At 42.9% G+C, this 25,067-nt stretch overlaps 1 protein-coding gene across 1 annotated transcript in view; it reads right to left on the reverse strand.

The window, feature by feature from the left end:
• The window catches only part of LOC311232801 (procollagen C-endopeptidase enhancer 2-like), a 46,375-nt gene extending 22,072 nt beyond the window's left edge, over positions 1–24,303 (reverse strand). Inside the window, exons 1-6 of the mRNA XM_084319601.1 lie at positions 24,099–24,303; positions 19,916–20,024; positions 16,779–17,037; positions 11,990–12,114; positions 10,578–10,714; positions 8,803–9,161 (exon numbers count right to left, since the gene is read on the reverse strand). Of these exons, the coding sequence (XP_084175727.1) occupies positions 8,803–9,161; positions 10,578–10,714; positions 11,990–12,114; positions 16,779–17,037; positions 19,916–20,024; positions 24,099–24,181 (1,072 nt within the window). The 5' untranslated portion in view covers positions 24,182–24,303. The remainder of the gene's footprint in view (positions 1–8,802; positions 9,162–10,577; positions 10,715–11,989; positions 12,115–16,778; positions 17,038–19,915; positions 20,025–24,098) is intronic.
• Between the last annotated feature and the right edge of the window lie 764 nt (positions 24,304–25,067).

Here is a 25,067-nt window from a genome sequence, read left to right on the forward strand (position 1 = left end):
TGAACTGTCTTGTTGTGATGCTGAACTGTCTTGTTGTGATGCTGAACTGTCTTGTTGTGATGCAGGACTGTCTTGTTGTGATGCTGAACTGTCTTGTTGTGATGCTGAACTGTCTTGTTGTGATGCAGGACTGTCTTGTTGTGATGCTGAACTGTCTTGTTGTTGTGATGCTGAACTGTCTTGTTGTGATGCAGGACTGTCTTGTTGTGATGCTGAACTGTCTTGTTGTGATGCAGGACTGTCTTGTTGTGATGCTGAACTGTCTTGTTGTGATGATGAACTGTCTTGTTGTGATGCTGAACTGTCTTGTTGTGATGCTGAACTGTCTTGTTGTGATGCTGAACTGTCTTGTTGTGATGCTGAACTGTCTTGTTGTGATGCTGAACTGTCTTGTTGTGATGCAGGACTGTCTTGTTGTGATGCTGAACTGTCTTGTTGTGATGCTGAACTGTCTTGTTGTGATGCTGAACTGTCTTGTTGTGATGCTGAACTGTCTTGTTGTGATGCAGGACTGTCTTGTTGTGATGCTGAACTGTCTTGTTGTGATGCTGAACTGTCTTGTTGTGATGCTGAACTGTCTTGTTGTGATGCTGAACTGTCTTGTTGTGATGCTGAACTGTCTTGTTGTGATGCTGAACTGTCTTGTTGTTGTGATGCTGAACTGTCTTGTTGTGATGCTGAACTGTCTTGTTGTGATGCTGAACTGTCTTGTTGTGATGCAGAACTGTCTTGTTGTGATGCAGGACTGTCTTGTTGTGATGCTGAACTGTCTTGTTGTGATGCAGGACTGTCTTGTTGTGATGCTGAACTGTCTTGTTGTGATGCTGAACTGTCTTGTTGTGATGCTGAACTGTCTTGTTGTGATGCTGAACTGTCTTGTTGTGATGCTGAACTGTCTTGTTGTGATGCAGAACTGTCTTGTTGTGATGCTGAACTGTCTTGTTGTGATGCTGAACTGTCTTGTTGTGATGCTGAACTGTCTTGTTGTGATGCTGAACTGTCTTGTTGTGATGCTGAACTGTCTTGTTGTGATGCTGAACTGTCTTGTTGTGATGCAGGACTGTCTTGTTGTGATGCTGAACTGTCTTGTTGTGATGCAGGACTGTCTTGTTGTGATGCTGAACTGTCTTGTTGTGATGCAGGACTGTCTTGTTGTGATGCTGAACTGTCTTGTTGTGATGCTGAACTGTCTTGTTGTGATGCTGAACTGTCTTGTTGTGATGCAGGACTGTCTTGTTGTGATGCTGAACTGTCTTGTTGTGATGCTGAACTGTCTTGTTGTGATGCTGAACTGTCTTGTTGTGATGCAGGACTGTCTTGTTGTGATGCTGAACTGTCTTGTTGTGATTCTGAACTGTCTTGTTGTGATGCTGAACTGTCTTGTTGTGATGCTGAACTGTCTTGTTGTGATGCTGAACTGTCTTGTTGTGATGCTGAACTGTCTTGTTGTGATGCAGGACTGTCTTGTTGTGATGCTGAACTGTCTTGTTGTGATGCAGGACTGTCTTGTTGTGATGCTGAACTGTCTTGTTGTGATGCAGGACTGTCTTGTTGTGATGCTGAACTGTCTTGTTGTGATGCAGGACTGTCTTGTTGTGATGCTGAACTGTCTTGTTGTGATGCAGGACTGTCTTGTTGTGATGCAGGACTGTCTTGTTGTGATGCTGAACTGTCTTGTTGTGATGCTGAACTGTCTTGTTGTGATGCAGGACTGTCTTGTTGTGATGCTGAACTGTCTTGTTGTTGTGATGCTGAACTGTCTTGTTGTTGTGATTCTGAACTGTCTTGTTGTGATGCTGAACTGTCTTGTTGTGATGCTGAACTGTCTTGTTGTGATGCTGAACTGTCTTGTTGTGATGCAGGACTGTCTTGTTGTGATGCAGGACTGTCTTGTTGTGATGCAGGACTGTCTTGTTGTGATGCTGAACTGTCTTGTTGTTGTGATGCTGAACTGTCTTGTTGTTGTGATTCTGAACTGTCTTGTTGTGATGCTGAACTGTCTTGTTGTGATGCTGAACTGTCTTGTTGTGATGCTGAACTGTCTTGTTGTGATGCAGGACTGTCTTGTTGTGATGCAGGACTGTCTTGTTGTGATGCTGAACTGTCTTGTTGTGATGCTGAACTGTCTTGTTGTGATGCTGAACTGTCTTGTTGTGATGCTTAACTGTCTTGTTGTGATGCTGAACTGTCTTGTTGTTGTGATGCTGAACTGTCTTGTTGTGATGCTGAACTGTCTTGTTGTGATGCTGAACTGTCTTGTTGTGATGCTGAACTGTCTTGTTGTGATGCTGAACTGTCTTGTTGTTGTGATGCTGAACTGTCTTGTTGTGATGCTGAACTGTCTTGTTGTGATGCTGGACTGTCTTGTTGTGATGCTGAACTGTCTTGTTGTGATGCTGAACTGTCTTGTTGTGATGCTGAACTGTCTTGTTGTTGTGATGCTGAACTGTCTTGTTGTGATGCTGAACTGTCTTGTTGTGATGCTGAACTGTCTTGTTGTGATGCTGAACTGTCTTGTTGTGATGCTTAACTGTCTTGTTGTGATGCTGAACTGTCTTGTTGTGATGCTGAACTGTCTTGTTGTGATGCTGGACTGTCTTGTTGTTGTGATGCTGAACTGTCTTGTTGTGATGCTGAACTGTCTTGTTGTGATGCTTAACTGTCTTGTTGTGATGCTGAACTGTCTTGTTGTGATGCTGAACTGTCTTGTTGTGATGCTGGACTGTCTTGTTGTTGTGATGCTGAACTGTCTTGTTGTGATGCTGAACTGTCTTGTTGTGATGCTGAACTGTCTTGTTGTGATGCTGAACTGTCTTGTTGTTGTGATGCTGAACTGTCTTGTTGTGATGCTGAACTGTCTTGTTGTGATGCTGAACTGTCTTGTTGTGATGCTGAACTGTCTTGTTGTGATGCTGAACTGTCTTGTTGTGATGCAGGACTGTCTTGTTGTGATGCTGAACTGTCTTGTTGTGATGCTGAACTGTCTTGTTGTGATGCTGAACTGTCTTGTTGTGATGCTGAACTGTCTTGTTGTGATGCTGAACTGTCTTGTTGTGATGCTGAACTGTCTTGTTGTGATGCTGAACTGTCTTGTTGTGATGCTGAACTGTCTTGTTGTGATGCAGAACTGTCTTGTTGTGATGCTGAACTGTCTTGTTGTGATGCAGGACTGTCTTGTTGTGATGCAGGACTGTCTTGTTGTGATGCAGGACTGTCTTGTTGTGATGCTGAACTGTCTTGTTGTGATGCAGGACTGTCTTGTTGTGATGCAGGACTGTCTTGTTGTGATGCAGGACTGTCTTGTTGTGATGCTGAACTGTCTTGTTGTGATGCTGAACTGTCTTGTTGTGATGCTGAACTGTCTTGTTGTGATGCTGAACTGTCTTGTTGTGATGCAGAACTGTCTTGTTGTGATGCTGAACTGTCTTGTTGTGATGCAGGACTGTCTTGTTGTGATGCTGAACTGTCTTGTTGTGATGTTGGACTGTCTTGTTGTGATGCTGAACTGTCTTGTTGTTGTGATGCTGAACTGTCTTGTTGTTGTGATGCTGAACTGTCTTGTTGTGATGCTGAACTGTCTTGTTGTGATGCTGAACTGTCTTGTTGTGATGCTGAACTGTCTTGTTGTGATGCTGAACTGTCTTGTTGTTGTGATGCTGAACTGTCTTGTTGTGATGCTGAACTGTCTTGTTGTGATGCTGAACTGTCTTGTTGTGATGCTGAACTGTCTTGTTGTGATGCTGAACTGTCTTGTTGTTGTGATGCTGAACTGTCTTGTTGTGATGCTGAACTGTCTTGTTGTGATGCTGAACTGTCTTGTTGTGATGCTGAACTGTCTTGTTGTTGTGATGCTGAACTGTCTTGTTGTGATGCTGAACTGTCTTGTTGTGATGCTGAACTGTCTTGTTGTGATGCTGAACTGTCTTGTTGTGATGCTGAACTGTCTTTTTGTTGTGATGCTGAACTGTCTTGTTGTAATGCTGAACTGTCTTGTTGTGATGCTGAACTGTCTTGTTGTGATGCTGAACTGTCTTGTTGTGATGCTGAACTGTCTTGTTGTGATGCTGAACTGTCTTGTTGTTGTGATGCTGAACTGTCTTGTTGTGATGCTGAACTGTCTTGTTGTTGTGATGCTGAACTGTCTTGTTGTGATGCAGGACTGTCTTGTTGTTGTGATGCTGAACTGTCTTGTTGTGATGCTGAACTGTCTTGTTGTGATGCTGAACTGTCTTGTTGTTGTGATGCTGAACTGTCTTGTTGTGATGCTGAACTGTCTTGTTGTTGTGATGCTGAACTGTCTTGTTGTGATACTGAACTGTCTTGTTGTGATGCTGAACTGTCTTGTTGTGATGCTGAACTGTCTTGTTGTGATGCTGAACTGTCTTGTTGTGATGCTGAACTGTCTTGTTGTTGTGATGCTGAACTGTCTTGTTGTGATGCTGAACTGTCTTGTTGTTGTGATGCTGAACTGTCTTGTTGTGATGCTGAACTGTCTTGTTGTTGTGATGCTGAACTGTCTTGTTGTGATGCTGAACTGTCTTGTTGTGATGCTGAACTGTCTTGTTGTGATGCTGAACTGTCTTGTTGTGATGCTGAACTGTCTTGTTGTTGTGATGCTGAACTGTCTTGTTGTGATACTGAACTGTCTTGTTGTGATGCTGAACTGTCTTGTTGTTGTGATGCTGAACTGTCTTGTTGTGATGCTGAACTGTCTTGTTGTGATGCTGAACTGTCTTGTTGTGATGCTGAACTGTCTTGTTGTGATGCTGAACTGTCTTGTTGTTGTGATGCTGAACTGTCTTGTTGTGATGCTGAACTGTCTTGTTGTGATGCTGAACTGTCTTGTTGTGATGCTGAACTGTCTTGTTGTGATGCAGGACTGTCTTGTTGTGATGCTGAACTGTCTTGTTGTGATGCTGAACTGTCTTGTTGTGATGCTGAACTGTCTTGTTGTGATGCTGAACTGTCTTGTTGTGATGCTGAACTGTCTTGTTGTGATGCTGAACTGTCTTGTTGTGATGCTGAACTGTCTTGTTGTGATGCTGAACTGTCTTGTTGTGATGCTGAACTGTCTTGTTGTTGTGATGCTGAACTGTCTTGTTGTGATGCTGAACTGTCTTGTTGTGATGCTGAACTGTCTTGTTGTTGTGATGCTGAACTGTCTTGTTGTTGTGATGCTGAACTGTCTTGTTGTTGTGATGCTGAACTGTCTTGTTGTGATGCTGAACTGTCTTGTTGTGATGCTGAACTGTCTTGTTGTTGTGATGCTGAACTGTCTTGTTGTGATGCTGAACTGTCTTGTTGTGATGCTGAACTGTCTTGTTGTGATGCTGAACTGTCTTGTTGTGATGCAGGACTGTCTTGTTGTGATGCTGAACTGTCTTGTTGTGATGCTGAACTGTCTTGTTGTGATGCTGAACTGTCTTGTTGTGATGCTGAACTGTCTTGTTGTGATGCTGAACTGTCTTGTTGTTGTGATTCTGAACTGTCTTGTTGTGATGCTGAACTGTCTTGTTGTGATGCTGAACTGTCTTGTTGTGATGCTGAACTGTCTTGTTGTGATGCTGAACTGTCTTGTTGTGATGCAGGACTGTCTTGTTGTGATGCTGAACTGTCTTGTTGTGATGCTGAACTGTCTTGTTGTGATGCTGAACTGTCTTGTTGTGATGCAGGACTGTCTTGTTGTGATGCTGAACTGTCTTGTTGTGATGCTGAACTGTCTTGTTGTGATGCAGGACTGTCTTGTTGTGATGCTGAACTGTCTTGTTGTGATGCTGAACTGTCTTGTTGTTGTGATGCTGAACTGTCTTGTTGTGATGCTGAACTGTCTTGTTGTGATGCTGAACTGTCTTGTTGTGATGCTGAACTGTCTTGTTGTGATGCTGAACTGTCTTGTTGTGATGCAGGACTGTCTTGTTGTGATGCTGAACTGTCTTGTTGTGATGCAGGACTGTCTTGTTGTGATGCTGAACTGTCTTGTTGTTGTGATGCAGGACTGTCTTGTTGTGATGCAGGACTGTCTTGTTGTGATGCTGAACTGTCTTGTTGTGATGCTGAACTGTCTTGTTGTGATGCAGGACTGTCTTGTTGTGATGCAGGACTGTCTTGTTGTGATGCAGGACTGTCTTGTTGTGATGCAGAACTGTCTTGTTGTGATGCAGGACTGTCTTGTTGTGATGCTGAACTGTCTTGTTGTGATGCAGGACTGTCTTGTTGTGATGCTGAACTGTCTTGTTGTGATGCTGAACTGTCTTGTTGTGCTGCTGAACTGTCTTGTTGTGATGCAGGACTGTCTTGTTGTGATGCTGAACTGTCTTGTTGTGATGCTGAACTGTCTTGTTGTGATGCAGGACTGTCTTGTTGTGATGCAGGACTGTCTTGTTGTGATGCAGGACTGTCTTGTTGTGATGCTGAACTGTCTTGTTGTGATGCTGAACTGTCTTGTTGTGATGCTGAACTGTCTTGTTGTGATGCTGAACTGTCTTGTTGTGATGCTGAACTGTCTTGTTGTGATGCTGAACTGTCTTGTTGTGATGCTGAACTGTCTTGTTATGATGCTGAACTGTCTTGTTGTTGTGATGCAGAACTGTCTTGTTGTGATGCTGAACTGTCTTGTTGTTGTGATGCTGAACTGTCTTGTTGTTGTGATGCTGAACTGTCTTGTTATGATGCTGAACTGTCTTGTTGTGATGCTGAACTGTCTTGTTGTGATGCTGAACTGTCTTGTTGTGATGCTGAACTGTCTTGTTATGATGCTGAACTGTCTTGTTATGATGCTGAACTGTCTTGTTATGATGCTGAACTGTCTTGTTATGATGCTGAACTGTCTTGTTGTTGTGATGCAGAACTGTCTTGTTGTGATGCTGAACTGTCTTGTTGTTGTGATGCTGAACTGTCTTGTTGTTGTGATGCTGAACTGTCTTGTTATGATGCTGAACTGTCTTGTTGTGATGCTGAACTGTCTTGTTGTGATGCTGAACTGTCTTGTTGTGATGCTGAACTGTCTTGTTATGATGCTGAACTGTCTTGTTATGATGCTGAACTGTCTTGTTATGATGCTGAACTGTCTTGTTGTGATGCTGAACTGTCTTGTTGTGATGCTGAACTGTCTTGTTATGATGCTGAACTGTCTTGTTGTGATGCAGAACTGTCTTGTTGTGATGCTGAACTGTCTTGTTATGATGCTGAACTGTCTTGTTGTGATGCTGAACTGTCTTGTTGTGATGCTGAACTGTCTTGTTGTGATGCTGAACTGTCTTGTTGTGATGCAGAACTGTCTTGTTGTGATGCTGAACTGTCTTGTTGTGATGCAGGACTGTCTTGTTGTGATGCTGAACTGTCTTGTTGTGATGCTGAACTGTCTTGTTGTGATGCAGGACTGTCTTGTTGTGATGCAGGACTGTCTTGTTGTGATGCAGGACTGTCTTGTTGTGATGCTGAACTGTCTTGTTGTGATGCTGAACTGTCTTGTTGTGATGCTGAACTGTCTTGTTGTGATGCTGAACTGTCTTGTTGTGATGCTGAACTGTCTTGTTGTGATGCTGAACTGTCTTGTTGTGATGCTGAACTGTCTTGTTGTGATGCAGGACTGTCTTGTTGTGATGCTGAACTGTCTTGTTGTTGTGATGCTGAACTGTCTTGTTGTGATGCTGAACTGTCTTGTTGTGATGCAGGACTGTCTTGTTGTGATGCAGGACTGTCTTGTTGTGATGCTGAACTGTCTTGTTGTGCTGCTGAACTGTCTTGTTGTGATGCTGAACTGTCTTGTTGTGATGCTGAACTGTCTTGTTGTGATGCTGAACTGTCTTGTTGTGATGCTGAACTGTCTTGTTGTTGTGATGCTGAACTGTCTTGTTGTTGTGATGCTGAACTGTCTTGTTGTGATGCTGAACTGTCTTGTTGTGATGCTGAACTGTCTTGTTGTGATGCTGAACTGTCTTGTTGTGATGCTGAACTGTCTTGTTGTGATGCTGAACTGTCTTGTTGTTGTGATGCTGAACTGTCTTGTTGTTGTGATGCTGAACTGTCTTGTTGTGATGCTGAACTGTCTTGTTGTGATGCTGAACTGTCTTGTTGTGATGCTGAACTGTCTTGTTGTTGTGATGCTGAACTGTCTTGTTGTGATGCTGAACTGTCTTGGTGTGATGCTGAACTGTCTTGTTGTGATGCTGAACTGTCTTGTTGTGCTGCTCGACTGTCCTGATTATTCACGGGTTCTGTTGTTTTTCTTGAATGTTCAGCCATGTTTATTCAAACTCTCTACCACTGAAAACAGTAGGCTATACCGTCCTCTCTTTTCCGCATTTTGTCATTTGCTACATGCGCCAGCATCGTTTCGTGCAAGAGCATGACATTAGCATACTGGGCTGGAATGGCAGATCAGGCCACCACCAGTGGAAAACTAATATCTAGAGAAGTGCTTACAGAATACGTGGAATGACTATTGAAAAAAAAATTAAAAGGTATAAAATATGACTTTTTTAAGCACACAAATATTTGGGATTAACACTTTAAAGCCCATTATCCCAATTACCTTTCACTACCACACTACCAAAGGGTTAACCCTTTCACAACCACACTACAAAATGTTAACCCTTTCACAACCACACTACAGAAGGTTAACTCTTTCACTACCACACTACAGACGGTTAACCGTCTGTTCCAGTCTGTAGTGTGGTAGTGAAAGGGTTAACCTTCTGTAGTGTGGTTGTGACGGGGTTAAACTCAAAAGGAACCTTATAATTCCAAGCCAACAATACCAGCACACAGATTACGTTACAACACAGGCAATGCTCTCCTCACCGGTCCTCCTCCCGTCTGGCTTCCTGACTGGCTTCCTGTCCTGGCCCGCGCCGCCGCCCGGTGTACGTGTCCTGGTGGGCTTCACTGCTTTGGGTTTACTAGTGGGCACTGGAGCCACATAGCTTGTCGTGGTGCTGGGTGGCTTGGTGGTGGTGGTGATGGTGACGGCAGGCTTGAAAACAGCTTTGACGGGTTTGGAGGGGGCCGACTCCACTCGAGGTCCCGATAGTCCCGAGTCTACCGTCGGCGTCTGAGACCCACGCGGGATGCTGGTGTAGGTGGCCATGAAGCCGTCGGACGTCACACTGAGGTCGGACACAAACTGGACCAGCAGCACGTTGCCATTGGTAACGATGGTTCTGTGGGGGGCGGTGCAGAGAAAGGTCAGAGCACAGTAGGATATATTGTCAGTTCAGATGTAAAATCAATGCACGTCACTGGACTGGTGTTGGAAATTACTTTTTTTTTAGTTGGTTTATAGGTGGGTTTCTTGTTTAACGACGTCAAAAGATGTGTATGAACTGTGTTGATAAACCACAGCTAATGCAGGATTGTGTGAGGAGTGTGATCAGTCAAATGATGTTATTAAATGTATAATATATGGATATTTGGGTTCATTACTTTAATTCATTGTGGTGGGTGTAAATTCGTCTATTGGTAGCTTAATTGGCTCAAACTGTTTTAACCCTTTCACTACCACACTACAGAAGGTTAACCCTTTCACTGCCACACTACAGACGGTTAACCCTCTGTAGTGTGGCAGTGAAAGGGTTACCTGTATGTAGTGTGGTAGTAAAGGGTTAATCTTCTGTAGTGTGGTAGTGAAAGGGTTAACCCTGTGTTGTGTGGCAGTGAAAGGGTTAACCGTCTGTAGTGTGGCAGTGAAAGGGTTAACTTTGGTAGTGTGGTAGTGAAAGGTTAACCCTCTGTAGTGTGGTAGTGAAAGGTTAACCTTCTGTAGTGTGGCAGTGAAAGGTTAACCTTCTGTAGTGTGGTAGTGAAAGGTTAACCTTCTGTAGTGTGGTAGTGAAAGGTTAACCTTCTGTAGTGTGGTAGTGAAAGGTTAACCTTCTGTAGTGTGGTAGTGAAAGGTTAACCCTCTGTAGTGTGGTAGTGAAAGGTTAACCTTCTGTAGTGTGGCAGTGAAAGGTTAACCTTCTGTAGTGTGGTAGTGAAAGGTTAACCTTCTGTAGTGTGGTAGTGAAAGGTTAACCTTCTGTAGTGTGGTAGTGAAAGGTTAACCCTCTGTAGTGTGGTAGTGAAAGGTTAACCTTCTGTAGTGTGGTAGTGAAAGGTTAACCTTCTGTAGTGTGGTAGTGAAAGGTTAACCGTCTGTAGTGTGTTAGTGAAAGGGTTAACCTTCTGTAGTGTGGTAGTGAAAGGTTAACCTTCTGTAGTGTGGTAGTGAAGGGTTAACCTTCTGTAGTGTGGCAGTGACAGGTTAACCTTCTGTAGTGTGGTAGTGAAAGGTTAACCTTCTGTAGTGTGGCAGTGAAAGGGTTAATAGCCCCAATTAGTCCTCAGCGATGATGAAAAAGGCCAATCGAAGGTTTTGAGAATTTACAACATTATGAGCGTCAACACCTGGCTCAGAGACTTGGAAGATGATGCCAAGAAGATGGGACACACCTGGGGCCAGCTTGAGAGGTTGGCTCAGGATCGGGATGCTTGGAGAACCCTTGTTGACGGCCTATGCCCCAAACGGGGTAAAAGGCGTAAGTAAGTAAGTAAGAGCGTTAACAAACGCATCTCAGAGCACTATTGCTACCACTCACTCTGGGGCTCGGTCCCCGCAGTATTTCCCGATGCGCCGGGAGTCGTCTCGCTCTCCGCTGTTGTAGAACGCCACGTAGTCAAAGCGGCAGTAGCTGTCGGACTCCAAGTCAAACTTGCCGAACTTCACCTCGATCACCTGTCGGCCAAAACAGACGAGACGGATAATTGAACTCTCTGGGGACCGGTTGGAAATTGCAAATACGGCCATGTTGTAACTATTGCATCTAGGAAAACGATTAGGAGTGTCTGACCCCTAGTAAGTGTGTGTCTGACTCCTATAACCACCAAAACCTGCACAGACTATAACGTATGGTGTATATATCATGCCAGTTAGGGTACAAACCCTCACCTGCATCTACATACTGTTTACTTTTTCTCATCGTATATATTCAGATTAGTGCTGTCAAACGATTAAAATATTTAACTCGCAAATTAATCGCATTTTTATTTTTTTTACCTTAAACGGATCTTTTTCAAGTTCCAAGTTTTAATACTCTTATCAACATGAGAGTCAACAAATGCTTGCTTTGTGCAGCCATTTAACACAAAAGGATGACCCTCCTCATGCATTGCAAATTTGCATCAAATTCAAAACAGAGTGATGCACAAAATAACTTAAAAGAAAATAATAATTTAAAACAATGAATAAAGTGTGCATGAAATAATAGGGGAAAGAAAACGTTAGGAACTTGTTACATTCACCCACACAAGGGCTGAGTAATCACACACCCCCCTCTCTCCCTCACACACTCTCTCCCAGCTCTCTTTCTCTCTTGCCCCTTCCTCATCTCTCTCACCCCCCTCTCTCTCTATATCACACACACACACACACACACACACACACACACACACACACACACACACACACACACACACACACACACACACACACACACACACACACACACACACACACACACACACACACACACACACACACACACACACACACACACACACACACACACACACACATTATTGAGAGCATCAATAATACACCTGAGTGAAGTCTAGTAAAAAAAAAAAAAAAAAAAAGTGGCATTAATAGAATCGGGAGTTAACGCGTTAATATCGCGTTAACTTTGACACCCTTAATTCAGATACAAATATGTATTGCCTATATTTATTGTAACATACATTAGTATAACCAATAGGGCATACAGACCCTCGTCTGCACCTTTGTTTCCACTGTTTACTTTTCTCAAATGTTTATATTCAGAGTTAATTATATTGTTTACACATTATATTCAGATCTAATTGTGTTGCCTATATTTATTTTATTACGCTGCCCATACCTGTACCTCCCCTCCCCTGTGCTGCTATGATGCCCAGGATTTCCCCCTCAATAAAGGAATAATTATCTTATCTGATATCTTAATGTTTGGCCGTGAGTGCGCGCCCGTGAAATCACCATTCCTGGCTCCACGGTGATCCTCCAGGAGCAGGTGACGCCGGGCGGGTACTTGTTGTCCGGCCAGTTGGGTGTGAGGATCTCGCCCTGCGCCTTGGAGATCTCCCCCCCACAGTTGTGTTGCTCTGGGGACAGAAATACAGCTTCAGGAACAGGCCCTGGTGATACTCCAGGTAACAATCAACTAGGGCTGACCTCGATGTATAGTATGGATTAGGGCTGACCCCCATTAGTCGAATAGTCGACTAATCGATTGAAAGGAGCCGTAGTCGACTGCCAACCTCTTAGTCGAATGCAAAAAAAGTTATATATATATTATATATATATATTTTTTTATCATTCTTTCCAAAAGAAAAGAGGCCTAGAAGCGTGGCTAACGCTAATGGCACGCATACCAGAGGCTAACTGCCTAAGAAAACAGGCACAGAGGCACTGAAAGAGGATTTCACCCATCTAATGAACACACTAGACTAGACAAATATCAAGATGTATCCATCAGTGGACCAATTGCATGCTTTCACAGAGAACAAGAAGCCTTCAGTCGACTCCTTCAGACATTAAGCACCCCCCACAGCCCCAATAGAATGATAAAAAATTAAATAAAAATTATACTTTTTTTTTTCAAAATCTTTTTTTTAATAGTTGACTAATAGTCGAATATCGGCTAATTTCGGCCAATCAAAGTTGCCTATCCAAATCCTTAGTCGGGGACAGCCCTACTATCAACTAGAGGTGCTGTAAGTGGTTTATTTTAGTTCAAATAAGTGTCAAAGGAACACGCCAACATTTTGGGAAATTAGCTTACCATCTTCTCCAGAGAGAGACAAGAAGATGGATACCAGTCTCCTCTCTGTGCGTTCAGTAGAAAGCTATCTGGCCGGTTAGTCATTGGGAGAGGTGTTAGTTGGACAATGCCTAGGCTAACCGGCCATGTCCGCTTCCATTCATTGTGCTAAGCTAGGCTAACGTGCAGCCAGATAGCTTTCTACTGAACACACAGAGAGGAAACTGGTATCTATCTTCTTGTCTCTCTCTGGAGAAGACGGTAAGCTAATTTACCAAAATGTTGGCGTGTTCCTTTAATGTAAGTTACATTCCAACAGCCATCACTGATATAGAGTGTTTCTTCAAGTTCAAGTTTCTTTAATAGTTGTCATACAGAAGTACAGAATACTTTCATACAAAATGCTTCTTACTGTTACGCTCCAGAGACTGTGCTAGACAAGATAGTATCAAATAACATAGTATAGCATGTAATTTAGAAGAAGAAAATGAGGTCACAGTGTTCGGTATAGACATATGTACAATGTTCTGAGTTACCATATAATATACAATACTATGCAGTGTACTAATGTACAGTACTATCTAGTGCAAAGCAGAAATGGGATGAGGTACAATTTAGGTACAATTTACAGTAAGGTGTACGAGTTGTAGTGCAATCCTTCATCAATAAATATAAAGTGTGGGGAGTGGGTGCTACAGTGTGTTTGTTTAAAGTGGGTGTGTGCTATAAAGTGTGTGGAGTGGGTGCTACAGTGTGTTTGTTTAAGTGAGTGTGTGCGTGTGGATGTGTGTGCTATGTGCGTTTGGTGGTTGTTGTTGTGTAGTGTTCATTCATTGTTCGTTTAGCAGCCTGATGGCCTGGGGATAGAAGCTTCTTCTGAGTCTTTCTGTGCTCGCCTTGAAACTCCGGTATCGCTTGCCTGACCGCAGCAGTTCAAAGAGGCAGTTGTTCGGGTGACTGGAGTCTTTAATGATTCTCTTAGCCTTGCCCTTGCAACGCTTGTTGTAAATGTTCTGGAGGGTGGGGAGCCCCCCTCCAATTGTGCGTTCGGCTGAACGTGTCACTCTTTGTAGTCTGCTTCGGTCTTGTGCAGTGCTATTCCCAAACCAGGAGGTGATGTTGCCGGTCAAGATGCTCTCTATTGTACATGAGTAGAAGTTCTTAAGGATCTTCTGACTGACTTGGAACTTCCTTAGGCGCCTGAGGAAGTAGAGGCGTTGTCGTGCCTTCTTCACAACACTGTCAATGTGTGTGGTCCATGTCAAGTCCTCGGATATGTAGGCTCCGAGGTACTTAAAGCTGTTGACTCTCTCAACCGGTGCCCCGTCGATGCTGAGGGGGCTGTAGTCCTTGACCCCCGACCTCCTGAAGTCCACAATCATCTCCTTTGTTTTGCTGACGTTCAGGGAGAGGCTGTTTTCCTGGCACCATCCCGCCAGGACCTTGACCTCTTCCAGGTAGGCCCTCTCGTCGTTGGCAGAGATCAGGCCCACCACCACTGTGTCGTCAGCAAATTTGATGATTGTATTGCTACTCCGCTGAGCCACACAGTCGTGTGTGTACAGGGAGTAGAGGAGGGGACTCAGAACACAGCCCTGGGGGGCCCCTATGTTGAGGGTGATGGATGAGGAGGTGCAGTTGCCTGCTCTCACCACCTGGGGTCTGCCAGTCAGGAAGTCCAAGACCCACTGGCAGAGGTCATAGTTCAAGCCCAGGTCCCTGAGCTTGGCTATGAGTATGGAGGGGACTATGGTATTGAATGCCGAGCTGTAGTCGATGAATAGCATTCTCACATAGTTCCCCTGCCTCTTGTCCAGGTGTGATGCTGCTGTTTGCAGCACATGGGCTATGGCGTCCTCCGTGGACCTGTTGGGGCGATATGCAAATTGCAGGGGGTCCATGTTGATGGGGAGGGAGGAGCAGATGTAGCCCTTTACTAGCTTCTCAAAGCACTTCATGGCTATGGAGGTGAGAGCTACAGGGCGGTAGTCGTTGAGGCAAGCAGGCTTGGATTTTTTGGGTACAGGGATAATAGTGGACTTCTTCAGGCAGGTGGGGATGACAGCCTGTTCTAAGGACAGGTTAAATATGTCAGTGAATACTGGGGCCAGTTGGTCGGCACAGACTTTTAGGACGCGGCCGGGGATGCCGTCCGGACCTGCTGCCTTCCACTCTGCAGTAAATGAAAAACAAATGTTCTGGTATCTCTTCCCACTGTATCCAGGCAGGAGAGAGAACCATAGATATTTTATGGCAAGACAAATTTTGCTTACTGCACTGGCAGATTATTTAAAGGTTTTATTTGCTTAACAATTGTTTTTATTTATTTGTATCTTTTTTGTCAGACAATTTTTACTGTGAGAGTGCTCTCTCCTGAACTGATAAAGTAATAACAGGATGCCAGAACATCTCTATTTAGTGTTTATTGCAGAGCAGAGGGACTGGGAGACCAGTGTTGCTGACCAGACACTCAGTGATGGCTGTTGGAATGTGGAACTATTAGGTATTATGTACTGTATGTATTATGTAGACCACTTATTTTAACAACAAAATACCACTTACAGCACCTTTAATCATCCCTGAATGTATGCACACATACCCTAGTAAAAAAAATAAGGGGTACTTAAAATACTGAAATTAATTCCTTATTCGTCCTCATTTTTCAGTCTTATTACACAGACCCCTAACACATGCCTTAATTTCAGTCAAGGAGGTTAAATATTTTCATCTGTAATGTAAGGTTTTTTTAAGGATACAATTCAGGATTTTGCTTCTTGATTTTACTTAGCCCATGCACAAGTGTAATTAATTTATTCATTTTAATTAATATAATTATTTTAACCCTTTCACTACCACACTACAGACGGTTTCTGTAGTGTGGTAGTGAAAGGTTAACCTGTAGTTTGGTAGTGAAAGGGTTAACCTTCTGTAGTGTGGCAGTGAAAGGGTTAACCTTCTGTAGTGTGGAGGTGCAAGGGTTAACCTTCTGTAGTGTGGTAGTGAAAGGGTTAACCTTCTGTAGTGTGGTAGTGAAAGGTTAACCTGTAGTGTGGTAGTGAAAGGGTTAACCTTCTGTAGTGTGGTAGTGAAAGGTTAACCTTCTGTAGTGTGGTAGTGAAAGGGTTAACCTTCTGTAGTGTGGAGGTGAAAGGTTAACCTTCTGTAGTGTGGTAGTGAAAGGGTTAACCTTCTGTAGTGTGGTAGTGAAAGGTTAACCGTCTGTAGTGTGGTAGTGAAAGGGTTAACCATCTGTAGTGTGGTAGTGAAAGGATTAACCTTCTGTAGTGTGGTTGTGAAAGGGTTAACCTTCTGTAGTGTGGTAGTGAAAGGGTTAACCTGCTGTAGTGTGGTAGTGAAAGGTTAACCTTCTGTAGTGTGGTAGTGAAAGGGTTAACCTTCTGTAGTGTGGTTGTGAAAGGGTTAACCTTCTGTAGTGTGGTAGTGAAAGGGTTAACCTACTGTAGTGTGGTAGTGAAAGGTTAACCTTCTGTAGTGTGGTAGTGAAAGGGTTAACCTTCTGTAGTGTGGTAGTGAAAGGTTAACCACCTGTAGTGTGGTAGTGAAAGGGTTAACCTTATGTAGTGTGGTAGTGAAAGGGTTAACCCTTTGGTAGTAGTGTGGTAGTGAAAGGGTTAAAATTAGGGATGCTCGATATTGGCTTTTTTACCGATACCGATATTCCGATATTGTCCAACTCTTAATTTCCAATACCGATATCAACCGATACCGATATATGCAGGGTTTCCCCGTCCAAAAAACTGAATAACTAATAATTTCACTGGATATATATATAACAAATATTGTTATTGTTTTTTTTTGTTTTTAAACCGATACCGATATTTTCCGATATCACATTTTACTGCCGATATCGGCCGATAATATCGGTCGGCCGATAATATCGGACATCCCTAGTTAAAATGAAAGAAACGCTTGTGACATCAGCAGCCCTCCCTCTCTAACATGTGCCAGCCTGCACCCCCCCCCCCCCCCCCCGCCCCGCCTCACCGTCCACATGCGGCCGGACGCCGCTGAAGTAGGCCACGAAGCCCCGCCCCCCCGTCCCGGCGTCCGACACCATCTCCAGCATCATGGCGTTGGTGGTGGAGAGGAGGGCGCCGGGCCGGAAGGTTCCGCAGAAGCGCCCCAGCTTCTGCACCATGTTGGAGTGGCCGTTGTACACGTCCAGGTAGTCGTAGCGACAGGAGGCGTCGGCCTCCAGGTCGAAGATGCGGAAGGAGAGCATGACCACGTTGCCCTCTGGGACCTGCGTGACGCGCAGGAGGAGGAGGAGAGAAAACAAGTCCAGTGGAGTTTTTTTTCAGCAAGCATTATGGTCAAACGATTTTTTTTTTTTTTATATTATATTCCACCTCTGAGATGGTCTACACAACGTAAACAAAATCAAAACGTTCGTTTTTTTTGTGGCGAAATAGTAAATAAATAATCTTTTTGATACCGCATCGTCCTGTAATCTGGTTTGACCCGCGGTCCAATATACAGGATTCCCACAGACGTTGCAAAATGAAATTCAAGGACTTTCAAGTACTTTTCTAAGCACTATTTTACATTTTAAAAGGGTATTTAAAAGGATCCAATTCACTTTTAAATGCTGCAGAAAATCGGATCCAATATTTATGGCTTTAAAACGAATTTCCGACAATTAGTTACACTTTAGATTAAAACATTTTATTTCGTGATTCAGAACTATATCATGGATGAACAAAACGTTCAATGCGAATGGTTGATTTGAATCTCAAGGAGGTTTTAAGCACCTCGTTAAAAGATGAGCTGTTTTCAAGGAATTCCAGGCCTTGAAAAAAGCAAGCCCTTTAAGCACTTCAAGGACCTTGTGCAAACCCTGAATATGATCGACCACAGAATATGGCCTTTTGAGCTCCGAGAGTGTAAATAGCAGCGCACTCGTGCAGAGAGGACTGTAAATAGCAGCGCACTCGTGCAGAGAGGACTGTAAATAGCAGCGCACTCGTGCAGAGAGGACTGTAAATAGCAGCGCACTCGTGCAGAGAGGACTGTAAATAGCAGCGCACTCGTGCAGAGAGGACTGTAAATAGCAGCGCACTCGTGCAGAGAGGACTGTAAATAGCAGCGCACTCGTGCAGAGAGGACTGTAAATAGCAGCGCACTCGTGCAGAGAGGACTGTAAATAGCAGCGCACTCGTGCAGAGAGGACTGTAAATAGCAGCGCACTCGTGCGGAGAGGACTGTAAATAGCAGCGCACTCGTGCAGAGAGGACTGTAAATAGCAGCGCACTCGTGCAGAGAGGACTGTAAATAGCAGCGCACTCGTGCAGAGAGGACTGTAAATAGCAGCGCACTCGTGCAGAGAGGACTGTAAATAGCAGCGCACTCGTGCAGAGAGGACTGTAAATAGCAGCGCACTCGTGCAGAGAGGACTGTAAATAGCAGCGCACTCGTGCAGAGAGGACTGTAAATAGCAGCGCACTCGTGCAGAGAGGACTGTAAATAGCAGCGCACTCGTGCAGAGAGGACTGTAAATAGCAGCGCACTCGTGCAGAGAGGACTGTAAGTAAACATTTAAAATCTCCAAAGTCCCAAGTGGAAAATATTATCCGATTACACAAGGTTGTAGTCAAGATTTGGGGCAACATTTGGATGCAAAAACCTTGTTGTTGGCTCCTATTTAAAGGGGAGTAGCCAGTTGAATGAAAAACGCAGTTGCTGGTTTGACAAGAATGTCTCCAACAAATCATCAACCGCCATTGTGTGTGCACAGTGCACACAGGAGTTGGCTACAATTTGAGTGGTTGTTAGTTCCATAGATATATATAAAGACTAGATGGTGCAAGGCGGAGTCTCCCGTGTAGTTCACCGGTGGCCATCTTGCTACAGTTAACTATTCTGGTACGTATTATGGTAGCTGCTTTAAGGTGAGTGATCTGCACAAACAAAAATACTCTTAACTCGCTGAAATCTTGACGGATTTACAAACGGTTTCTTTTTTATTTAATTAGTTTTTATTTTCATATGAAAGTCCATTATAAGTATGACGTTTTTAACAAACCAAACGGTTGAAAATTGAGCAAGCTATGGTTATTTCAATAGCACCTGCACTATAGACATTCATGTTATGAGTGGGCGTGCTACCCTGTAGCAAGATGGCTGCCATGTGGCAACGTCGGCCTCCGTTGGCCAGCAGCGCGGGTGAGTCATCTAGTCTTTATATATATCTATGGTTAGTTCTACCAAATGAAAATATCGTTTGGAACTTACCCGGAAGTGTAAGGGCCGAATTCCTAGCATAAGTAAGGAATTTGTCCAGATATCTCGTGAACACATCAAGTGTACAGTACATATTAACACGCTACTCCTATCAACTGTCAAACATACAGCAACACGTGAATACGTACTGTAAATACAGATGTGACCAGTAGACAAATCAAACAATTCGCTATGGCAAAAATTACATTTGTCTATTCGTCAATAGTTGAATATTTTATGCAAGTTTGATGTCTTTCAGTTATTTGATCAATCTTAAAAAGTCAAGTGCGAACGCCAAAAGATAAAAAAAAAGTTGCTGGCCATTGGTCGCTAACGTTAGCTGCTGCTAACAGGAATGCAGCATTTTTACATTATTAATTTTCTTTTTAATGAAGCTTCAAAATTCTAAATATTTATCCTGTTATAACAATATACTATTTATCACCTCATAACGTGAAACTTTTATGTTAAAACCACAAGTTATCACTTTAAAACATAAAATGTTTCATGTGATACAAGGTGATAAATGGTATAATTGTTATAACAAGAAAAGTTTCGTGTTATAATGTGATAAGTTTGTTACGTCGTAATAACGTGAAAATATATTGTTATAATAACGTGAAAAACATCTTGTTATAACGATAAACGCCTCACGTTATAACGTGATACTGATCTTTTTGTCTGTGTCTGGTGTGGCAGCAGCACACGTCCGTAGCACTCCTCCTACGCACATTGAAAACCATGGAAAAGTCATGGATCTGTTTTTTTCTTTTGAAATGTATTCCCTATTGGGAGACTCATGCCAGAGGTATTTTAATAACGTGAACTCCAGAAATGGATTCCCCCGAGCGTGGAGTGAATGAGTATAAGGGTCAAGGGTCAGGGGCTCCTCACTGACTCACAGTAATGCGCCAGATGCATCTGCTGTTGGGCTTGTAGAAGCTGGGGAAGCCCTCGCTGCCAACAAAGCCCGAGTCTGCCACCAGCTCTCCTCCACAGTTGAACACGGGCCTGGAATGTGGCAGGAGGTTGAGACATCGAGGGAAGTGGAAAGAAAAATGGAGATAATTGGGTATTGAGAGCTGCAGAAACGCCTGGCGTTCAAATAGTATTTGTAAAGCATTCTAAGCGTTTGTATTAACATACATGTTAACTAGGGATGCTCGATATTGGCTTTTTTACCGATACCGATATACCGATATTGTCCAACTCTTAATTTCCGATACCGATATCAACCGATATCGATATGTGCAGGGTTAATTGCAGAATAATTTCAGGTAATTAACATTACATATCTCTTGTCGTGTAATTAACACAACATTATGCATACTTTGACAATAAATAAAATAATAATGTGTTCTTACTTGCTTGCCTGGGTAAATAAAGGTTAAATAAATGTAAAAAAAAAAAAAAAATGTATACCGATATTTTCCGATATCACATTTTTATGCCAATATCGGCCGATATGTTAACCCTTTCACTGCCACACTACAACAGGTTAACCGTCGGTAGTGTGATGGTAAAGGGTTAACCTGCTGTAGTGTGGCAGTGAAAGGGTTAATACCTAATACGTGGGGTAACAGAGGATTGATAAACAAATGAGAATTCAGACTATTTTGAAAGTCAACTTGTGTATAGGCTGTAGGCTATAACCCTCTGTGATTGGCCAACTGCTTGACACTATCTGAATTGTTGCAATGTGGTAAACTGCAACCATTAGGTACATATGTTAATAATTACGTGCAAATGCTCCTTTTCCCCATCAAATCTGGGTCAAATTGTAGATTCTATCTACTACTGTATATCGACCAGACAAACATACAGTGTAAGTATGACACAATAATAGCTGCATTGGGCTCATGGTTTCCTTGATGGGAGATTCCTGAGCAGGAGCTCATCTTCTTACCATCTATCTGCTTTTCACCACTTCTTCACTTGGAACCAGTTTTTTTTTCCACCTTTTCTTAAAGGTGTTATAGATAACGTCTAGAGATGTCACACTAGAGCAGCGGTTCCCTCTTTGCGCCGCCCCTGTGCCTCAAATAGATTCGCTATCAGCACTATCTTCAATCTTTCAAAATGTTCAGTTGCTATCGCTATCAGCTCTATCTTTAATCTTTCAAAATGTTCAGTTGCTATCGCTATCAGCTCTATCTTTAATCTTTCAAAATGTTCAGTTGCTATCGCTATCAGCTCTATCTTTAATCTTTCAAAATGTTCAGTTGCTATCGCTATCAGCTCTATCTTCAATCTTTCAAAATGTTCAGTTGCTATCGCTATCAGCTCTATCTTTAATCTTTCAAAATGTTCAGTTGCTATCGCTATCAGCTCTATCTTTAATCTTTCAAAATGTTCAGTTGCTATCGCTATCAGCTCTATCTTTAATCTTTCAAAATGTTCAGTTGCTATCGCTATCAGCTCTATCTTCAATCTTTCAAAATGTTCAGTTGCTATCGCTATCAGCTCTATCTTCAATCTTTCAAAATGTTCAGTTGCTATCGCTATCAGCTCTATCTTTAATCTTTCAAAATGTTCAGTTGCTATCGCTATCAGCTCTATCTTTAATCTTTCAAAATGTTCAGTTGCTATCGCTATCAGCTCTATCTTTAATCTTTCAAAATGTTCAGTTGCTATCGCTATCAGCTCTATCTTTAATCTTTCAAAATGTTCAGTTGCTATTGCATGCACTCATCTGTGTTTCACTACACACATGAGTGCATGCTTACCAACTGTCAGTCTGCAACACTACTATCACCAACATCTAAGAAGGGAGATCCCCCCTTGAATTGGCCCTTCTAAGGTTTCTCTCCTCCACACTGCCTGTGGAGCATTTTTCCCTATTGTTAGGTTTTAGTGAGTTTTTCCTTACCTTCGCGTGGGGTATATCTGGGAGTGCTTGCATTCATTCATTTATTTGCATTTATTTTAAATTTGTTGGACCTTATGGTGTTCTTGTTCTGTTCTTGACTTATTGTTATGTTTTCTTCTTGACTTGTTTAAAGAAGACTTGTACGGCCCATGGGGACATTAATGTGTGTTGTCGGGCCTTATAAATAAATTTGATTTGATTTGATTTGATTCTCAAACCTTTTTATACCATGACCCCCTTTTATTTAGGATTTTTTTTGGCGACACCACACCTAATGTATTGCGTCATTTCAATGTGGAATTAAGGAATATCAAAATAAAAGCACACGTTGTTGAACTTGATCATGCATATTTATTAGAAAATGAAATTACAGCACTATGTTAGCAATACACATTTGTAAAAACGAGGCATATTTAGCCTAAATATGTTGCCAGAAAATAAAAAATAACTAAAAATGATTTAGTTTTTATTTAAAAAAATGTACTTGCCAATGCTGTCACCTACCCACGACCCCACTTTGGGTCGCGACCCGTAGTTTGAGAACCGCTGCACTAGAGCACCAGAATGTCATTCATCCAATCAGGTGTATTCCACGTGGGGGAAATGGGAAGTAAGGAGAGGGATACATGCAACATGTAAACATACATTTTTGGACCAGCAAAAGCTTTTCTTTTTAGATAAATTCAAAATAATCTATATTTGGGGGGGGGGGGGGGGGGGGGGGGCAGTACTTGTATTCCACACCTTCCTAAAAGGAGCGTATCAATAATAAGTAGTAGCAGCATCAAGTAACGGAATCAAGCACAACAGCTACAGATTGACAGTGAGTGACCACTTTCAAGCATACTTCCTGGAATATGTCATGACATCATAATGACATCACACATTCCAAGAAGTGTAAATACTTGTATGGTAGATTCGACCACTACCACTAATTATAGGAAGACTGGGTCCTTGGAACACTGTTTGAAGCTAGAAAGCGAACTGTCTCACTGTGGTTTACAGTATCAAGTAGAATTCTAGGTTTTATGTTTGGTTCATACTGTACAGTGCCTAAAAATAAAAAAAAAATGATTTATGATGACATGAGATAGAATCAGTCAACAAATTACATGTTAGAGTAAATATGCTTTGTAAAGTAACTACAAGCTCTGAGAATGTAAACAAATACCCCGTCCCTCAAAAAGCGCATACTGGAAAGAAAGGAACAAAGAATGTGTATTTAGGACTCATCCCAATATACACATGTGAAACCAACTCTGTGTACTTTTGAGATGGGTTTTAGTGATCAACTCCCCCCCCGCCTCTGCAACCAAAGGGCACCACTGCTGGGTCAAACCTTCCAGAAAACTGTGTCTCATCTCATCTCCCCCGCTTCCCTCTCTCAGCTTTCCTACTCGCTCAAGGAAAATACTCTGGGCAATGGACTGCCTAATCTAAGAAACATAGAAGAAAACAGAGACTCTTATCTTGAGAGATAAAATAGCAGAACACCAGTGGAGTGAGACGCCCGCTGATAAGCAGCCAAGTCATCCCGACTCAACCCCACCACAGGCAGGACCAAACACACTGACATCTGTGGCCGCTCAGACTGAAGAACCAGACTGGAGAACCAGACTAGAGAACCAGACTGAAGAACCAGACTATAGAGAAGCAGTTGGACAACAACAATAAATAAATAAATAAATAAATAAACACTGAAATGTAAACAGTTCACTTTCTACCGGAAATAATTCAGACTCATCATCATATATTACTAACAGAGCTGTCATGATGAGGGACCAGTGTCCCGATGACCAAAATATCACCCATGTATATTCAGGATTCAAGATTGTTTATCGTCACATGCACACAGTTAAACAGACAGTTTGCCGTACAATGAAAATCTCACTTTGCTAGTCCGCCATTCACACAAAATCACACAATAATTTTTTTTATTTTTTACAATTTAAATAAAGTGCTAAAAATAAGGTAAAAATAGATATTTTTTTTTTAAAAGGATATAAGATATATACAAGGCACAGTGAGTAACGTTGCACGTTCCGATTCACAGTGTTTACCATATAAAAAGGAGGTGACAATGAGGTCACAGCTCTTCAAGACACCGGCCGTCACACGTATCCCCCCAAACGTACGCACACACACACGCACACACACACACGCACACACACACACACACACACACACACACACGCACACGCACACTCCAGCCTCACCTGGTGTAGTTAGAGTCCTGTGCCCGGGCCCACCCTGCACACAGGGCCAGGAGGACGGAGAGACCCCAGATACCAGCCTTCATGATGCTGCCGTACGCAAACAGAACAACAGGCTGTGGTGGAAGAAGAGGGAGATGTCACCGGGAGGGAGCAGGAGAGGTGAGGTGGAGAAGGGGGGAGGGAGGGAGGCGGAGAGAATGAATGACTGGGTGAGAGAGAGAGAGAGAGAGAGAGACATTCTGGTGGGACATAAGTTGTGAGAGAAGGAGTCGTGGGAGGGATGCAGCTCCGAGTGGGGGAGGAGAGAGCGAGGCTTTAATTATAACCAGATGTTTTCCCTCCATGTTAACGTTGGCTCAGATATAACAGCGAATGAAAACAGGACAGAGGACTCGAGGCCCTGGTGTCAGTAGTTGCACAAACCGTACCGTGTTGTTGTTGCAAGGTCTGACTCTCTCTCTCTCTCTCTCTCTCTCTCTCTCTCTCTCTCTCTCTCTCTCCCTCTCTCTCTCTCTCTCTCTCTCTCTGTTGAAACGGTTTCTACTTGAGTGTTGCACGCTAGGAGCATGTTGTCTATTCTTTGGTTATTTGTTGTGGGCTATGTCTGGAATTATGGCACATAGTGGTGGCGAAGGAGGCCATTTCCACCTAGATTGTGGGGAGCGCTTTGAGTGTCTAGAAAAGCGCTGTATATAAATGTAATGAATTATTATTATTATTTATTATTAATAAATAGGCTTTCTTTTTGGCGTTCGTTTAAAAGTGCACCAGCATCATTCATTCACGAGAGGAACATCGGGTCACCGGAACACTATTTGAAGCTAGACGGCTACCTGAATAATTACAGTTCTTACAGTATTTCACAACAAAAACACTCAAAAACTAAAACACCACTGCGTTATTTTTGATGGTCAAACTTCAAACGCTCGCTCCCCTCCTCCTCCTCTCCTCCTCCCTCCTCCTCTCCCC

This window comes from Notolepis coatsorum, assembly GCF_963971535.1.
Source record: "Notolepis coatsorum genome assembly, chromosome: 8".
In the NCBI taxonomy this organism is placed as follows: Eukaryota; Metazoa; Chordata; class Actinopteri; order Aulopiformes; family Paralepididae; genus Notolepis; species Notolepis coatsorum.